The sequence below is a fragment of the Maylandia zebra genome, linkage group LG7 (assembly GCF_041146795.1).
Source record: "Maylandia zebra isolate NMK-2024a linkage group LG7, Mzebra_GT3a, whole genome shotgun sequence".
In the NCBI taxonomy this organism is placed as follows: domain Eukaryota; kingdom Metazoa; phylum Chordata; class Actinopteri; order Cichliformes; family Cichlidae; genus Maylandia; species Maylandia zebra.
The window spans coordinates 64,124,556-64,141,770 of NC_135173.1; the positions used below are offsets into that span (position 1 = coordinate 64,124,556).

The following is a 17,215-nucleotide window of genomic DNA, read 5'->3' on the forward strand; positions in this document are numbered from 1 at the left end:
TTCACTGGTAAAAATAAATAATTGAAATGGGTATATATTTGTTTTTTGTTAAGTTGCCTAATAATTATGCACAGTAATAGTCACCTGCACACACAGATATCCCCCTAAAATAGCTAAAACTAAAAACAAACTGAAAACTACTTCCAAAAACATTCAGCTTTGATATTAATGAGTTTTTTGGGTTCATTGAGAACATGGTTGTTGTTCAATAATAAAATTATTCCTCAAAAATACAACTTGCCTAATAATTCTGCACTCCCTGTATATAAGGACTGTGCAGCATGGCATTAAATATAGACCTCACACCTAAAAGCTTCTTTCAGGACACAGAGACACACACACAGTAATGCTGTGAACTGTCATCTGGAGTGCAACAGTGGTAGATTGGGAGGGAAGCAATTTAAGACCAAAACACCTGAAGGGAAATATACCTCCACACACACACACGTAGACACACACATACTCGCACATACACACATACCCCTTCTCTCTGAGCTTCGATGCCTAGCTCCATGTGGTTGGCATGGAAACAGAAAAACTCCCCCCAGATGAAAATGAGATGCCCCCAATACGATTCACGTGGGAGCACAATGGGAACATTAAGATGAGGAATTATAGGAATAACATCCAACATGCTAATGCCTTTGATAGGTCTTCATTGTCAGTCTTCACATGAGGAGATTTAAATCAGTCCACATGTTAGACCCCACCGAAAAACAATGATTATTCCACATGTGTCAGAGCTTATTGTTGCTGTTTTAGTATCTAAATTCTTTTGTAAACCCACAACAGCGTGAAAAGAGTAGAAATCTCACCCTGAGGCAAAGTATCGTCTGAGTCATACGTGTTAATCACCCCCATCAGCCCCCACAGACTGCGGTCATTTAGAGCTGCAGGGCAGCAAAAGTCTTACTCATAGCATCCTTCAAACTCCCAGGCAGACCAAAAATAGCTGACAATTTTGGGAGTCTGCATGGCAACACAAAACATACTTCTGGTATATGTGCAAAGTTCCCAGGGAAAGGGTTTTATACATACATACATACATACATACATACATATATATATATATATATATATATATATATATATATATATATATATATATATATATACATACATCTCTCTCTCCCTTCTCTCCCTACACACACACACACACACACACACACACACACACACACATATATATATATATTCCTGAAGACTATTGAAAGAAATTACAGGAGCGCTTTGCTAAGACAGTTCAAGCTGTGTTGTTTGGCGGCTCAAGACTTCTGCACTGTATATTGCTATGTTGAGCCCCAAATCTGCCAATAAGTTATAATAGAATCACAGTACAGTAATTTCTTTAGAAAAAGCAATGGTAGAGGGAGATTTATATATTATATATCTAAATATATAATTATAGATATATTTAGTCATTTTCTCACCAAGTTTTCACGCTTTTTTTCTCCAAAATTTGCCACTTTAATGTGAAAAAACGTTATTTTTTCATGGATTTTTATACCCACCAACGCCATGCCCCTTAATTTTTTTTAATACGTTGTTATGAGTACATGTCTTAAACTGTAGTTTAAAATACTATTGGTAAAAGTATTTGGTCTACCACTAGGTGACAGTGTTTCACTAGGTGAAAGTGTTAGTGTGCTTGCCCTTAGTGGGAAACAAGAAAATTGCTTACTTGTTGGGTCCTTCTGTGGAGTTTGTATTGTTCTCTCACAGTCCAGAAACATGTTCATAAAGTCTGATGGAAATAAATCAGCCAGTATGAGTCTAAACACCTCTCTGTCTTTCTTTGTGATGGACTGGTAACCTGTGACAGCAGGGAAATGTAAACTATTTACAAGCAATAAAAAACAAAACCCCATTTTATACACTTAGCTTTTCTAATGCATTATGTCTAAATATTTTAATACGCGTTCCACTAACTCTCAAGAGTCGGGATTTAACAGAAGTCCGTGAACGCCGCATGAACTCTCGGCGGTCCCTTTGAAGTGCAGTTTGTGGCTGGAGCTGAAGCTGCCCTCGGAGGTAACAATTAGCTTATGTTAAAAAAAAAAAGGTTTCTGTATAATGATATTATAATTTTCAGGCTCTAAACAGGTAATAGCGCCCTCCGGAATAGTTGACCTACGAAATTGACTTTTAAAACCTCAACTTTCAGTCTATTCTTCTGATAATTCACCACGGGTTTTTTCCCCTTCTTAACCTGGGATAGGCTAAAGCTCCCACCCCCACCCGCCGCCACCTTGAACTGGAAAAAAAGTGAGTGAACATCCATTACCCTGTAATATAGTCATTTTAACTCGTGTTGCTAATCCCCAGATTCAGTTACACTGATCGCTACAATGTTACACACTCCACTTGTACTTAGAATCTTCAAATAAAAGTAAAGATAGCATAACCTTGCTTGGTCCTACAACCATTAAACAGTTTAGTTTGAAACGTCGGTAGTAACCAGTTATATAGGAGCTTACTGATTTAGGCACCATAATTTATAATAAGGTACAGAAAGGGGAAGAAACGTGTGGAGAAGCACACGAAATACTTCCATTCAGTAGGTTTCAGTCGCTGATTCGTATCATTCCCCTCACCTTTTAGGATGGAGTGAAGTGTTAAAGGCAGGCTAGAGGATGTGAGTAAAGTTGCCCCCCCCCCCCCCCCCCCCCCCCTTCTTCAAATCCAACAAAAGTGGTATCAAACGTTTGTGCTACGTTTGTGCTGGTTTGTGCTGCAAAAATTTTCTTTTGTGCTGCTATCATTTTAAAGATATTAATAAAAATTTCTAGAGGTCATCAGAGGTCAACCAGCCCCCCCACGTTAATTAACCTCCTATGAGCCGAACTCTTCCACGGCATTCATTTTTAATTTCTCTTTGATATTTGGGCATATTGGGGCTCGATGAATGTAAAAACAAAGAATTACCAGATTTTATTTTTTTTACCTTATTTTTATTTTTAAGAAAAATAAGAGCCACATATGAGGATATTCGTTTAAAATTTTGATAGAACTGTAGCAGTATAATGTCCTCGTAGGTGGATATCAGGCCCTTCTAGAGCAAGATTGAGTATTTTGGTCTAAATAACCGAAAATGTGATGTCCACATATGTGGACGCCAGGTCCTAGGAGGTTAAATCAAACAAAATGGGTGTCAATCAACTGTGCTACGTTTGTGCTGCTAAAATTGTTGTTTGTGCTGCTTCTGTTTTAAAGATATTAATGAAAATGTAAAGGTCAAAGGGTCAACCAGCCCCCCACCACCACATTACCCAAATCAAACAAAATTTATGTCAAACGTTTGTGCTATGTTTGTGCTGGTTTGTGCTGCAAACATTTTTATTTGTGCTGCTATCATTTTAAAAATATTAATAAAATAACGTCTTGATGCATGCTTAATCATCCAGGTAAGTAAATCCCAAAAGGTTGATACTGTTCATCTGGACATTTTCAGTTGGAGAAACGTCACTCATCCAAGTGACTTCTTCAGTCTCAGCTGACTGCAGGTTTTCCCAACCTTATAAACACATGTGAGTGAAGTTGGCCCCCCTACCTTCTTCAAATCGAACAAAATGGATGTCAAACATTTGTCCTGCAAATTATTTTTTTTGTTCTGGTTATGTTTCCCTAATTTTATAAACAGTACATGTACAGTGAGAGAGAGATGTTACATCTGTCTTCACTTGCATCCCAGTCACGGAAGCGTTGTAGGTAGTTCATAAGAGATTACAGGATCACCCCAACCTCAGCAACAGGACCACTCTCAGCACTGATCAGTTGTGTTTGCTTTTGGAACTGTGTCTTAATTCCACCTATTAGGCAGAAACCTAGGTGTGTCATGGGTTCCCCCAGGCCCCTGGTCAAAGTCACCAAACCAGTTCATAAGCAGGTACAGGTGTGGCCAGAAGGGTCCTCAGAGGCACTGCAAGACTGCTTTTCCACCACAGGCTGCCACACATGACAACACCACAGACTTTCAGGAATATACAGAAACTGTCATTGCTTACATCCCAAAATGCATCGATGATGTCACAGAGATCCCTTGCCAAAATCAATACACGCAAAGCTCCAGGTCCTGATAACATCCTTGGACGAGCACTGATGGACTATGCTGTGGAACTCCCAAATGTCTTCACAGACATCTTTAACACATCACTAGGGTCAGGCCGTCGTTCCCACATGCCTCAAAGCCTCCACCATCATTACTGTACCCAAGAAGTCATCTACCTCCTGCTTTAAGGACTACTGTCCTGTCAAACTCACCTCCATCATTATAGAATAGAATAGAATAGAATAGAATAGAATAGAAAACTTTATTTGTCAATTTCTTCAAATGTACTTGCCATACAAAGGAATTAAAATTACGTTTCACACTGTCCCATGCGTAGACATTGACAACAATAAAGTGCAGATGCACAACAAAAAACAGCCCTAACAATAAGGTAATATTAAATAGGTAACAGGATAGACAAAAAAATAAATAAAAGTGTTCCAACAGTGTTCCCTGGAAAATAGTATACTAGTCTACTTGAGGTAGTCCCAGGTTGTGGTTGGTAGGGGTATTTTGTTTTAATGCAGCATAAGACTATAGCAGCAGTAATAGTAATATAATAATACAAATAGTGCTAAAAGAAATACTAAAAATATATAGCAGCAGGTGTGTGCAATTGCAATGCAGAGGTAGTTGTTTCCAGTCAGGAATGTTTTCCAGTTCTTAGTTCAGAGAGTGTTTCCTTGTTGGAGAGTGTGCGTGGATGGGGGTGGGGGTGGGTGGGAGGGGTAGAGTCCAGTCTGTCTTCCTATACTTCTGCCAATCTGGTGATTCTGCTGGCTGGGAGCCAGGAGGGAAGAGAGTTCAGCAGTCTCACAGCCTGGTGGATGAAGCTGTTGGTGAGCCTAGTAGTGCGGGAGCGGAGACTTCTGTATCTCTTTCCAGAGGGCAGGAGGCTGAACAGACAGTGCGCGGGGTGGGTTGCATCGTTGACAATTGTGATGGCTTTGCGGGCGAGGCGAGTGGTGTAAATGTTTTGCAGGGAGGGGAGTGGTACACCAACTATCCTCTCAGCTGTTCTCACAATGCGTTGTAGAGCTTTCCTGTTATAGTCAGTGCAGCTACCGCCCCACACAGTGATGCAGCTGGAGAGGATACTTTCAATAGTTCCTCTGTAGAATGTGGTCAGGATGGGTGGTGGAGCACTTGCCCGCTTGAGTTTGCGCAGGAAGTAGAGGCGCTGTTGTGCTTTCTTGGCCAGTGATGCTGTGTTAGTGGTCCAGGAGAGGTCCTCACTGATGTGGACCCCCAGGAACTTGGTGCTGCTCACCCTAACCCTTATTAAGTGCTTTGAACGGTTAGTCATGCATCAAATCAAATTATCGCTTTCGCCCAACCTGGATCCATTTGAGTTCGCATACCGAACTCAGCAACTCATTCACAAACTGGATCTGCTGGGGATCAGCACCTTGCTGTATAACGGGCTGCTAGATTTCTTGACAGGAAGACAGCAGACAGTACGGGTCGACAGCAACACCTGCAGCCCAAGAACACTGAATACGGGGGCTCCCCAAGGATGTGTGTTGAGCCCCCTTCTCTTCATTCTGCTGACCCACAACGAGATCTACTACAGGGGTGAAGTTAACCATCTTGCAGAGTGGTACAGCAACAAAAACCTGCCCCTGAATGTGGAGAAGACCAACAGTGACTCTACTTCCTCTGCAAACTGAGAAGCACAAGAGATTCAACCCCCATTATGAGCACCTTCTACAGAGGCACAGTTAAGAGTATCCTCACCAGCTGCATCACTGTGTGGTATGACTCCTGCATTGGGTTCTGCAGGAAAAAATGACAACGGGTAGTGAGAGCAGCCGAGAGCATTGTGGGGACCTCTCTTGCCTCCCTCCCCAGGAGATCTACTGCACCTGCCTCATCTGGAAGGTTCTCCTGCAGTCAGCTGAGACTGAAGAAGTCACTTGGATGAGTGATGAAATGTTTCTCCCACTGAAAATGTCCAGATGAACAGTATCAACCCTTTGGGATTTACTTACCTGGATGATTAGGCACGCATCAAGACGTTATTTTATTAAGATTTTTAAAATAATAGCAGCACACACGAAAATTTTTGAAGCACAAACCAGCACAAACGTTTGACATGAATTTTGTTTGATTTGGGTAATGTGGGGGGGCTGGTTGACCTTTTGACCTTTACATTTTCATTAATATCTTTAAAACAGAAGCAGCACAAACAACAATTTTAGCAGCACAAACCAGCACAAACGTAGCACAGTTGATTGACACCCATTTTGTTTGATTTAATTCATGTGGGGGGGCTGGTTGACCTCTGATGACCTCTAGAAATTTTTATTAATATCTTTAAAATGATAGCAGCACAAAAGAAAATTTTTGCAGCACAAACCAGCACAAACGTTTGATACCACTTTTGTTGGATTTGAAGAAGGTGGGGGGGGGGGGGGCAACTTCACTCACATAGAGGCAGAGGTGGCAAAAGTATACACATTATGTACTTAAATAAAAGCGCTGAAAAAGGTACAGATTCAAATTCTTTTCTCAAGTAAAAGTGAAAAAGTACAGGTTCTGAAATGTACTCAAAGTAAGAAAGAGATAAGATAAGATAAGACTTTATTGATTCCACAACGGGGAAATTTTTGCGTCACCTCAGCTCAGGTACAGACATCAGAAGGAAATACAAAAATACAAATAAGTACAATCAATGAAAAAAAGTAAGATAATACACTATATACAATGGTAGCATACACAGTATGTGATTATGGATATGGTTGGAAATATGGAAGACATAAACTATATAGCTTGACATAACTATTGTACCACTACTATTCCTATGTATAGACATGTACACACACACATGTACACACTAAATATACATATGCATACATATACATATATATATACCTGCACATGTCCGTACACATGGAAGGTCCATTATGCATGAAGTGGTGACCGTGGATGTTCAGAGTCCAGTGACTTATGACATCGTGATTGAGGAGTTATAGAGTCTAACTGCTGTTGGGATGAATGATCTGCGAAAGCGCTCCTTCCTGCAGCGAGGGTGTTTCAGTCTCTGACTAAAGGAGCTGCTCAGCCCACTCACATACTCATGCAGTGGGTGATGTGGGTTGTTCATGATGGATGTCAGCTTTACTAACATCCTCCTCTCGCCAACCACCTCCACAGACTCCAGGGGACATCCCAGCACGGAGCTAGACCTCCGCACCAGTTTGTCAATCCTGCTCCTGTCCCTGTCCGTGCATCCACTACCCCAGCAGGCCACTGCATAGAAAAGGGCAGATGCTACCACAGTGTCATAGAATGTCCTTAACAGAGTCCTGCAGACTCCGAAGGACCTCAGTCTCCTCAGCAGGTGGAGTCGACTCTGGCCCTTCTTATACAGGATGTCTGTATTTGTAGTCCAGTCCAGTTTATTGTTGAGGTGAACACCCAGGTACTTATAAGAGTCCACTATCTCAATGTCTTTCCCTTGGATGTTCACCGGTGTTGTAAAAGTAAAAGAAAAACTTCATTTCAGTCTAAATTTTTAATCTCATAAATGTCTTCTGCTTGAGTCACTAGTAGAACATGAGATGGTGGCCACACATCATTGCTTCTTATCCCTTCTGAGATATGTTTTAGTTTAGTTTAGTTTAGTTTTTTATGTGTTTTTATCACTGCTGGCACAATGAGACTGCGCCTGCAGCCTTTCACGTTGCACAAGTAGTCCCGCTCCTCCCTGACACCACATCCACGCATGTTGTTGCAAGAAGGTTTGCTGTGTCTCCCACTACATTCTCAAGAGATAGCAGGAGAAGTGGTGTTACGTGACAGGAGCTGGTCAGGGCTACAAAATGACATCAAACTAGCAGCAGGACCAGAATCTGCCCAAGGAGCACTGCTGGAGGCCTAGAAAAGGACCTCCAGCAGGACCAAAACAGGACAATTCCCAGCCTCATGTGGCGTAAGGGTAAAGGCAGTTCTTGTATAATGAAGGTATTCATTTCACTGATGGCCCTCATGTTCCCCAGATTTGAATCAAATTAAGAATCTGAGATGTTACGAGCATCCAAAGCTGCCAAAAAGCACCACAGAGTTCCAGGAGCCCATCAGTGACCTGATTTAGCTCTGAGAGGAGCCTGATCTTTCGACAGTGTCCCGGAGGGTCTTATGGACATGGGGTCCATAAACATGACTCATCCACATTATGGCACAAGTTTGATCAGCCTCGGATTTCAATTTTTAATGTTGTTGGTATGATTTTGAAAACAGTCCTCAAAGCATTGCTGATTTTGGTTTCCAATGACTGTTGTTACCTATTAATCTTCTCATCAAATTATGTAATGCAAAGTATTCAGGATTCTTTGAGTGTCGTGTCTCTTTCTGATATAATGTAAAGTGTGGGAGAGTTTGTGTAATGCTTTAGGCTCTTGGTAAGGCTCTAAACAAAAACATAGCACACTTAGTGATATGACATCAATATTATTGAATGGTATGTTTGTCTTTGCTGTAATAAAATTAATTCGTTATACAAAAAAGAACCATAAACTTGGTGTATTTGAGAATAATCTACTTTCCTTTTCCTGTTAAACAGAATCATGATTGACTTTGAGGAGACAGACTTCATTTTGGAAAATCAGAAAAGAAAAAGAAAAAAAGATCTCAAAAAAGACAAAAAACACAAAACCAACATGACTGTGAAACCACAAGAGAGCATCCAGAAGAAAAAGAAAAACTCCCAGCTCAAAGAAGAAAAGAAGGAAAGGAAACAAAAGAAAAAGGAAAAGAAGAAAGAAAGGCAAAGAAGGAGACTGGCCTTAGAGCTAGGCAGCAGTGTTGTATTTAAACAGTGCGGTAGTGCCCAGGAAAAACCTTTTGAGAAGCCTGAAGCATCAAAGCCGCAACAAAATGAAAAGCTGAAGCCTGATCGTCTGACTCAAGACTCCAAAAAGAAATGCAAAAGAAAAAAAAAAGTGGTGTTTGAAGTGTCACCCTGTTACATCCGTGTCAAACGGCCTAAACTTGTGTCATCCTCCACCAAAGAGGAGGCGGCTGTGAAAGGCGCTGAGAGCTGTTCACAGGACGCAGTGACGGGGAACAGCCGCGATCAGGACTCTCAGGGCACCAGTGATGACATCAACAGCCAGGACTTGTTTATTACCCAGAAGACTTTCAGAACATCGCTCTCCGAACCCTCCAGCGGGGAAGTCAATGCCCTTATGCTATCTCCTCAGGTGCGAACACAGCAAGGCGAGTGCCAACAGCTTAAACAATTTCATGAAGAATCAGAAAAATGGCCACATGACTCACAGCCTCATCAGCTCTTTGTGCAGCCAAACCCAGAAGAACCTGAAGAAGGTAAAGGACATCATAAGATACATAAGCAGAGAAAAAAGTCCCTTCTGAAACAAGAAAACGCAAACTTATCTGGAGAGCAAAGAGTCTCACGTTCAGTGCATTTAAAGCTCAGTGAGGGGCATCCTTTCCTGGAGGAGCCAATCATTGTCGACTCCTCCCTGGATCTTGGAGAGCGTTCCCCTTCATGCCTGCCACATATTAATAAGTCATTACTTCCTGCCAGGTCCACAGTGAGCTCTTCCACACAGACAGAAAACTTCTTCACCACTGAGCTCTCCTCCTACCTCAGCTTCTGCCAGAAAAGTAGACCAGCTGTTTGTTTCGATGACGTGAAACCTTTAGACCTGAGCCTTCCACACAGGGTGAGAAAAGACCACAGGAGCTGTTTGTCAGTAATGGAGGTCAACCGTGAAGGAGAAGGAGGCATGGGTCCATCTGGGTCTTCACTTGTGAAAGAAAATCAGGTGCTTTTGGGTCGAGGAGAAACAACTCCCAGTCCGCAGTTGTCAGAATCTGATCAAAAGTCTGCTGATACAACGACATCCAGCGAGGACAGCGAGCAGCCGTGCCGCGCTGGCAAGCTGGACCTGATTCAGGTGATACCACATGATCCTATTTGTGTAGTTACAGAGCAACAGATGATAAATTAATTCATCTTACATATTGAACTTTATATTACAAACTTCAGAGCTAACACCAGATATCTTTTTATGTGTTTTTCAGCTTCAAGCCTCTTGAAATCGCAGTTCTCTCTTTTTTTTCACAAAAATACTGAAAATACTGGCGTAAGATGTCCCACTGATGGGAATTCTGCTGTTTTATCCTGTTTGTGGAAAAAAAATGTAATGTACAGCTCTTTTAGGAGATTACTGGGAGATTTAAAAAAAATAAAAGTATGACTGTAAAGATTAGTTTGTGGAAGATTTAGGTGTAAGAACCATGATAAAATATGAAAAACAGATTTAACAGTTACAAATTATTGATATTTATTTTCCCATTCTTTGCCACTCAAAGCCTATCCTGTATCCTATTTTTTACTAAAAGTATTCAATATAAACACACACTCACCAGCAGAGTGGCGGCAGGGGCAGTTAACCAGCTCTAAGGACACTCTCACGCTAGTAGGGACTACAGGTGGGTTTTGATTATCGATTTATCGATTAAAATCGATTCTAGCTTGGATAACGTGATATCGATTTATTAAAATGCTGAATCGATTTTTGAATATAAATTTATTTTGCCCGAAATGCAAGAATCTCGGGTTAAACCTCACAAAATTTCAGCAACCACCAAACAGCTAAAGCAGTAAATAAGAGCAGGTACACGGATTCTGCACAAAGACGTAAACACAAAGCGCGGAGATGTGGCTTTCTCACCCGACGGCACGGACACGGTCGGGGCTGGAAGCCGACAGCTCGCTGATTCTGATGTTTCGGCGAGTCCGCGCTTTGTGTTTACGCCCTTTTTGTGCTAGATTCAGAAGCTGTAGGTTTTTATCTCTCTCCAAACAATATTGACTGAACCAGCAGCAAAAGAAGATCCAAACTACACTTCACACTAAACATCGTCATGAATTCCCTCCCAGTTTTGCTGTTTTGCTTCCACCACAATAAAATCACACTTCATGCAGAGCTCGCTCGCTCTCTCTCTCTCTCTCTCTCTCGCTTGCTTATTACACACAAGTCTGCCGTTGTTTACAGCGCTGTCGGCCGCTGTTTTTTCCCCCCTTTTACTCGCTTCTGAAAAGAAAGCCTCATTTCTGCTGTTCAATTATGAACAAATTTAAACTTTTTAAAATTATGCAAAATTGCAAAACACTTAGCTGTGTTGCAATTCTGTAACTTTGCTCTGCTTCACTTCAGCAGCATCAGGTAATGTTCATGTGTTGATTAATGGTTCTCTTTCGTTTTGATCTACTGCAGAATATTTTTAAGGTCATCTGCTATAAAATCCCAGGCCAGGAAAATCTCCTTCATGTTTTTCTGTGTTACTTTGACACAAAGGCATCTGCTGTGATGCTTACACCTTTGATAAAGTCTCGCAAGTGTCAGCTTTCTTTTTATAGATATAAAAATATGGAAATGTACTGATGCGTGATCAGAATTATAGTATTTCTGACTGAGGCAAAATTTCCCCGATTAAAATCGAATCGAATCGGATTGAATCGAATCGTGGATCGAATCGATTCGGGACCTTGTGGATCAGAATCGAATCTATTCTAGAAATCAGTGACGATACCCAGCCCTAGTAGCGACCATTGTGTTGTTCAAAGTTTTAGGAGCAGGGGTTGCTCAGTAGGTAGCGTGGTGGCCCCATGATTGGAAGGTACCTGAGCAAGGTACCGTCCCTACACGCTGCTCCCCAGGCGCCCAATGGCTGAGTGAATTGGTTAAATGCAGAGAGGAATTTCCCCACAGGGATCAATAATGTATATATTATTATTATTATTATCTTTCAATCAGTGACAGACGTTCTTTGACTAGTTCCAATAACCAAGACTAGAAAACCATTGTTGATATCGTATGTCCAGAGCACTAATAAGGATTACGTGCATGTACGCTGACTTCAATATTTGAGGCCATGTTGATTATGAGTAACACCTTGTAAAAGTACATATATAACACAAAATAAGGATAAAGATAATATGGTCACCTTTAATGCTTTTGTTTAGGACTCTTTTGACAAGTTGCAAAAATTAGTGTCACGTAGATGTCCGAGTTGTTGGCAGGGCCGATAAAAAGTATTAATTCAGTAAGGACTAGATGTTACAATGCATGAAGATTCATTCACTTTTTTAAACATCTCTCAATCTGTCAGATTTCTCTTATCACCCTTAAAAATACTGGTGACCAGCAGTGCTACCCCTCAGCCTCCTAGTAGACACACAACTAGGAGGCTGAGGGTATCAAATTTAGGCATCTTATTGGGGGCAACTCATGTTCAAGAAAGAAAATTATCCAGGGCTGTGCATTTCAGTTGGTTCGTGTATTTTGACATTATAAACACTTAAGAATTTCTGTTTTTGCTGAGCAGTAAGAAATATTTATCAGGAGAAAAGGAGTAACTGAAGTTTCTTCCACTGTTCAGTAACACTGTGACTTTTTTTGGTCCTCAGGTCAGAGCGGTCCAGATGAAACTCAACGAATCCTTCTTTTTCAAACCCAAAGGAGAGGGACGGTCACCCAGGCCTGAGTCACCGCTGATGAAACTCTCTCAGGGCAGAGACACTAAAAGGAGGAAGAGTCGCTGAGGTCACAAGGTTTTAATATAGGCTGCTATTAGCCCTGTTGGCTGACGTCAACAAATAAGATGTGACGTTTGTGTTGACGTTAGTGGCCAATAGTTATCTGTTCAGTCATATCAATTTCGTGCTGACTAAATGTTCAGAATTTCATCTGAAAGCCTTTAAAAACTTTTATATAAGATTTTTTTGCTTCCCTGGAACAATTAAATGAAATCGTTACTGCCACACGAACAAACAAAGAAGACTTTAAAAAAAATTATTTAACACATTAATATGGACCTAGAACTTCACAATTGGAGCATGCTTAAATTTGAATTTGAATTTGAATTTGGAGCACGCTTAAACTTTCCTAGCAGACACCATCTAACGTCTGGAAAACTGTTCAATTTTATGAGCTTCAGCTGAGAAGCAGCGTGTGTCAAGTGTCGAGCATTCCTGCTGAAACTCAGCCTGTGCCTGAGGGTCTTTAAGTAGAAGGACAGCTACATTAACACTATCAGTGAGCTCAGGTATTTTATTATATATGCTGTAAAGTTCTGATCTACATTATATGGACAACAGTATTGGGCCACACGCCTCAGTTCAGGTGTTTTCGGTCCCATTATCATAAGGTTAAAACATCATACACCCAGATGTGCAGTCTGCCTTTACAAGTATGAACATGGTCCTGCAACATCAGCACAAACACTGTGTGCTGGGAGCTTCGTGGCTGAGCAGCTCCTGTACATGTAACGTGTAGCTGTACGTTTATCCAAATACTATATGTTAGGAACATGAACAGAAGAAACATGCTTCCATTAAAAGAAAAATAAACTTCTGGGATAGAAATGACTGATTACTGTCTTTTGACCTGTTGTTCTAAAGTTTTTAGTATTCTGTCATGTTTTTTTAAATTGCTCTGTAAGTTTGTCCGGCAGTGGCAGTTTTTTGATGCCATGTCGCTATGACAGCATGTCGTAGTTCATAACATCATAACAAATAATCTGTTGTTAAAGTTTATTTATTGTGACGTAGTAGAAGTTCACTTTCTGTTGAGTGTTGATGCAGTATTTACCAAGTTCTTAAATGGTGCTAAATAAAGATCTTTATTATTTAAGTCTGTCTGCCAGCAGAGTTTGTGTGTTCTGCTATGAAACATGGAGAATATGTGAAGATGAATTAAGACCTTATATTCAACCAAGTGCTACAAAAGGCAAGCTACATGAGCAACAGATGTTTTAAAATGATCTCAGTGTTTTCAGATGGATTAGTGAGAGTACAGATCCAGAGGTGGGCCAGACCCACCATCACAGACAAGGAGAACATGCTTGCAGATAAGTTCTGATGCACAAACTACTGAATAAATGCCAGCTGATGTATTACATGTGTTTTGCTTGCACAAATGAAACATACTCTTTGAACATCAGAGCCGAACAGCAGTGGTGCAGAGGTAATCCAGCACCTCCGTCTCATTGGACAAAAAGCTTTTGGTCAGAGTCCAGTCGGTTTTCACTTTGGTCAAGCTGTTATTGCTTAAATGTGTCTAAAGCATCCTAGAGTCTGATCCTGGGAAAGCTTCACTCCTCACTGGTCTCAGCCTCACATCTCACAGCAATCAGATATGGAAGATTGAATTCAGAGCTCTCTTTTTCCTAATTATTCTTCTGAAACCAATTTTATTTCAATTCTTACTTTTAATCATTCTGGAAACAAGATTAAAAAAAAGATAAAAAAGTTACTTTGTTGAAACACACCTCTTTCTTCTCCGCTTGTGTTTTCACGTTTCCCTAAAATCCCCCAAAATCAGTGTAATTCAGTCCAAGTCAAAGTGGCCACCAGGGGTCAGCTGTTGCCCTTACAAGATGGGCTTAACAGCATGAAAACAACACAACTAGTGTCACTTTAAATATCCACTGGTCCCGTCCCAACTAATGGCCTATAAAAAGGTATTTTACCAAGGTGTCACGCAAGAAACATTTCACTATGTGTAAAACCAATGAGCTGTCTCAAGACCTTCACAACCTTATTGTTGCAAAACATTGCTCCCTTTTTTTGTGATAGCCAGCTTCCCGCTCGCTTCCCTAACTGCAGCTGATGCGACAGGGCTTCGGCGCGGGTTTGCTGCCGTTGCTGCAACTAGGAACCGGGGAATATGGAGGAGAGAGGTGTGAATGTTTTTCATTTTTGTTCTCCGTTGTGGGTGTTTGTGGAGTGCATGTTCAAAATAGTTGGGAATGGAAGCAGCTGAGGATGCTAGTTGGTTATGCTTTTCATATCTGAAAGTGCAATTGTTAGTACCTTGATATCTTTTGAATCAGATATCTGGGCCTAAATCCTGAGAAGCCATGAAAACTCTCCAGTAAGCTCCCATCCAAAAGTATGGCGTGGTCTGCTGGTTCCATTCTGCAGCCGTGTCGTTCTTTAATGGTGAGGCAGGAAATGGACCCAAAGATGCAGACTTGGAGGCAACCTTGAATAACCAAAGACTGACCTTTATTTAGTTGGCAGCTGCAAATCCATAGTACAAATGAAGACAGAGATGAACTAAATCAAGGAAGTACTACAGCAAAACAGAACTAGGCATGGGGAACATAGGAGGACAGGAAAAGCTTAACACCTAACAATATCAGAATAAAAACATAACCTAGGCAAAGGTAACATCCAAACTGAAAACTCCAAAAATATAAAAAGGAGAATATAAAACAGGAAACTGGGTATGCCCGGTACAAAACCCAGGCCTTCCTCAAACCCCAGCCTCAATTCATGCTCAAACCATCTGCCATTATCTACTAGAAATGCTGTCAAACCTTTTTGCAGATGTGGTCCCAGTTAATTAATCTGAGGTATAATGTTCACTCATTTTCTCAGTGTAACTTGTAAAAGTTACGACCAATCAAATAAAAACATTAAAGGGCCTCAGATTACATTTATCTTCAGACTGTAAAGCAGACTGACAGACTTACGTGCAGCAGCGCAGTAATAAACCGTGAGCAGCAGAAGCAGCAGTCCCACTGTGGCCTTCATGTTTACTCCTCTCTGGATGTGATGATGTCCTTCTGCTGTTGCTGTAAGAAGTGATCTGAATGTTTAATGCAGTCTCACGCTCACTTAAAGGGCCGTTATATGTTTTTCATGGTGAGTTTTTACTGTCACTTAAACACAAAGATTAGAAATCACCAACCAAGCGACATCTCTGCAGCTACTCCACACTGCATACAGAGACAGATAACATCAAGAGATATAAATGTATGCGACTCAACTAAGTAATTACATTTAAAATATATTAATCTGAAATGAGATGACCCAAATGCATACTGTACAAGGAGAAAACGCACCTTTTATGAGGACAGTCCAAAGTCCAAAAGATGCAACAAGTCCAGACAGTGCAAAAAAAGCAAAATAAGTCCAAGAAACAGACAAGAAGCACACAAAGGCAGATCACTGAGGAGTTAAAGAAATGCCACCTCAAAGATTAAAGGGAGATGGCTGTAAAAACAGGATTATGTAACAATAGGAAATGGGAGGGAAACTAAGGAGAGCAAATGGGAAAGAAGAAAAACAACACAGAGGAAGTAAAACTTGACACAAGACACAAAAGAAACAAGCTAACACATTAAAACAGGAAGTAAGTAAACACTGAAGCCAGGACACAGAAAATAGACTCTGGGAAACACTGGAAAAGGCTTTGAGAACACAAAGAACTACAACGAATAAACCCGAAGGCAAAATACTAAACAGAAAATAAACAGGAAACAAAAGTTAATCAAGAGATTACAATGGAAAACTAAAACTGGAAGTAATTGAGAGAAAAGCTCTAAATAATCCTAAAATCCACAAACTCCCATGATGGAAAAAACATGAACGTGACACGAAAAGAAAGGAGTGAAAGAATAATTCCAGTTTTTTTCTTCCACGTGTATTTCTTTTTTCTAACACGCCTCTATTAACCCTTACAATCCATATGGGCTTCACTAGGAAACAACATAACAAACATTTAGCAGAGTCAAATGACTTCACAGCAGTCATGGGCACCTGCTCCAATCAGAAGCTGGGTGGTTCCATATGTCCCAAAATTACACTCACTTGACACTTTCTCTGGTACAACGTGCCTTTATCAGGTTTTTCCCATTTTACCATCAGAGCTGTCTCAGTTCTTCATGGCACAGATTCAAAAAGATGCTGAAAACATTTCAGAATTTGGTGAGCAAATTGTGTGCTGTACATCCATGATGTGTCTCTCCTGTTCCAGCACATCCCAAAGGTCCTCCTTTGGATTGAGGGGTGACGTGGAGCTCATTTGAGTACACTGACCTCACTGTCATGAGCCTTCTCTATAAGAAGTCATTACTCCAGGTCCACAGTGAGCTTTCCACACAGACAGAAAACTTTTTCACCACTGAGCTCTCCTCCTATCTCAGCTTCTGCTAGAAAAATAGACCAGCTTGATTAGAGGACCTGAAACCTTTAGACCCGAGCCTTCCACACAGGGTGAGAAAGGCCCACGGGAGCTGTTTGTCAGTAATGGAGGTCCAGGTGTCTGATATGGAGTGTCCTGCAGAGCAGTCATAGAGATTACATGAATATACGCTGACCTCATTATTTGAAACTCTGGCCAT

General features: G+C 41.0%; 2 protein-coding genes across 5 annotated transcripts in view; one reads left to right on the forward strand and one right to left on the reverse strand.

Moving 5' to 3' along the window:
* Positions 1 to 16,132, reverse strand: part of LOC101466575 (BTB/POZ domain-containing protein 10) — a 48,061-nt gene extending 31,929 nt beyond the window's left edge. The window contains exons 1-4 of one of the 2 annotated variants that reach the window (XM_004566094.4): positions 15,935 to 16,132; positions 15,781 to 15,808; positions 15,563 to 15,664; positions 14,898 to 15,069 (exon numbers count right to left, since the gene is read on the reverse strand). In XM_004566094.4, coding sequence (XP_004566151.1) covers positions 14,898 to 15,069; positions 15,563 to 15,664; positions 15,781 to 15,790 — 284 coding nt within the window. In that variant the 5' untranslated portion in view covers positions 15,791 to 15,808; positions 15,935 to 16,132. The remainder of the gene's footprint in view (positions 1 to 14,897; positions 15,070 to 15,562; positions 15,665 to 15,780; positions 15,809 to 15,934) is intronic. The other variant, XM_004566095.4, reaches the window with a different exon arrangement.
* LOC101465813 (uncharacterized) lies at positions 1,930 to 13,695 on the forward strand. Of its 3 annotated transcripts, none has more exons than XM_076886886.1 (4): positions 1,930 to 2,031; positions 2,219 to 2,265; positions 8,613 to 9,972; positions 12,492 to 13,695. In XM_076886886.1, the coding sequence occupies exons 3-4, from the start codon at positions 8,617 to 8,619 to the stop codon at positions 12,624 to 12,626; spliced, it is 1,491 nt and encodes a 496-aa protein (XP_076743001.1). In that variant the 5' UTR covers positions 1,930 to 2,031; positions 2,219 to 2,265; positions 8,613 to 8,616; the 3' UTR covers positions 12,627 to 13,695. The 3 variants fall into 3 exon arrangements, with proteins under 3 accessions (XP_076743001.1, XP_076743003.1, XP_076743002.1); XM_076886887.1 differs by having other exon boundaries at positions 2,013 to 2,103; XM_076886888.1 differs by lacking the exon at positions 2,219 to 2,265 and having other exon boundaries at positions 1,957 to 2,031.
* Positions 16,133 to 17,215: the final 1,083 nt, after the last annotated feature.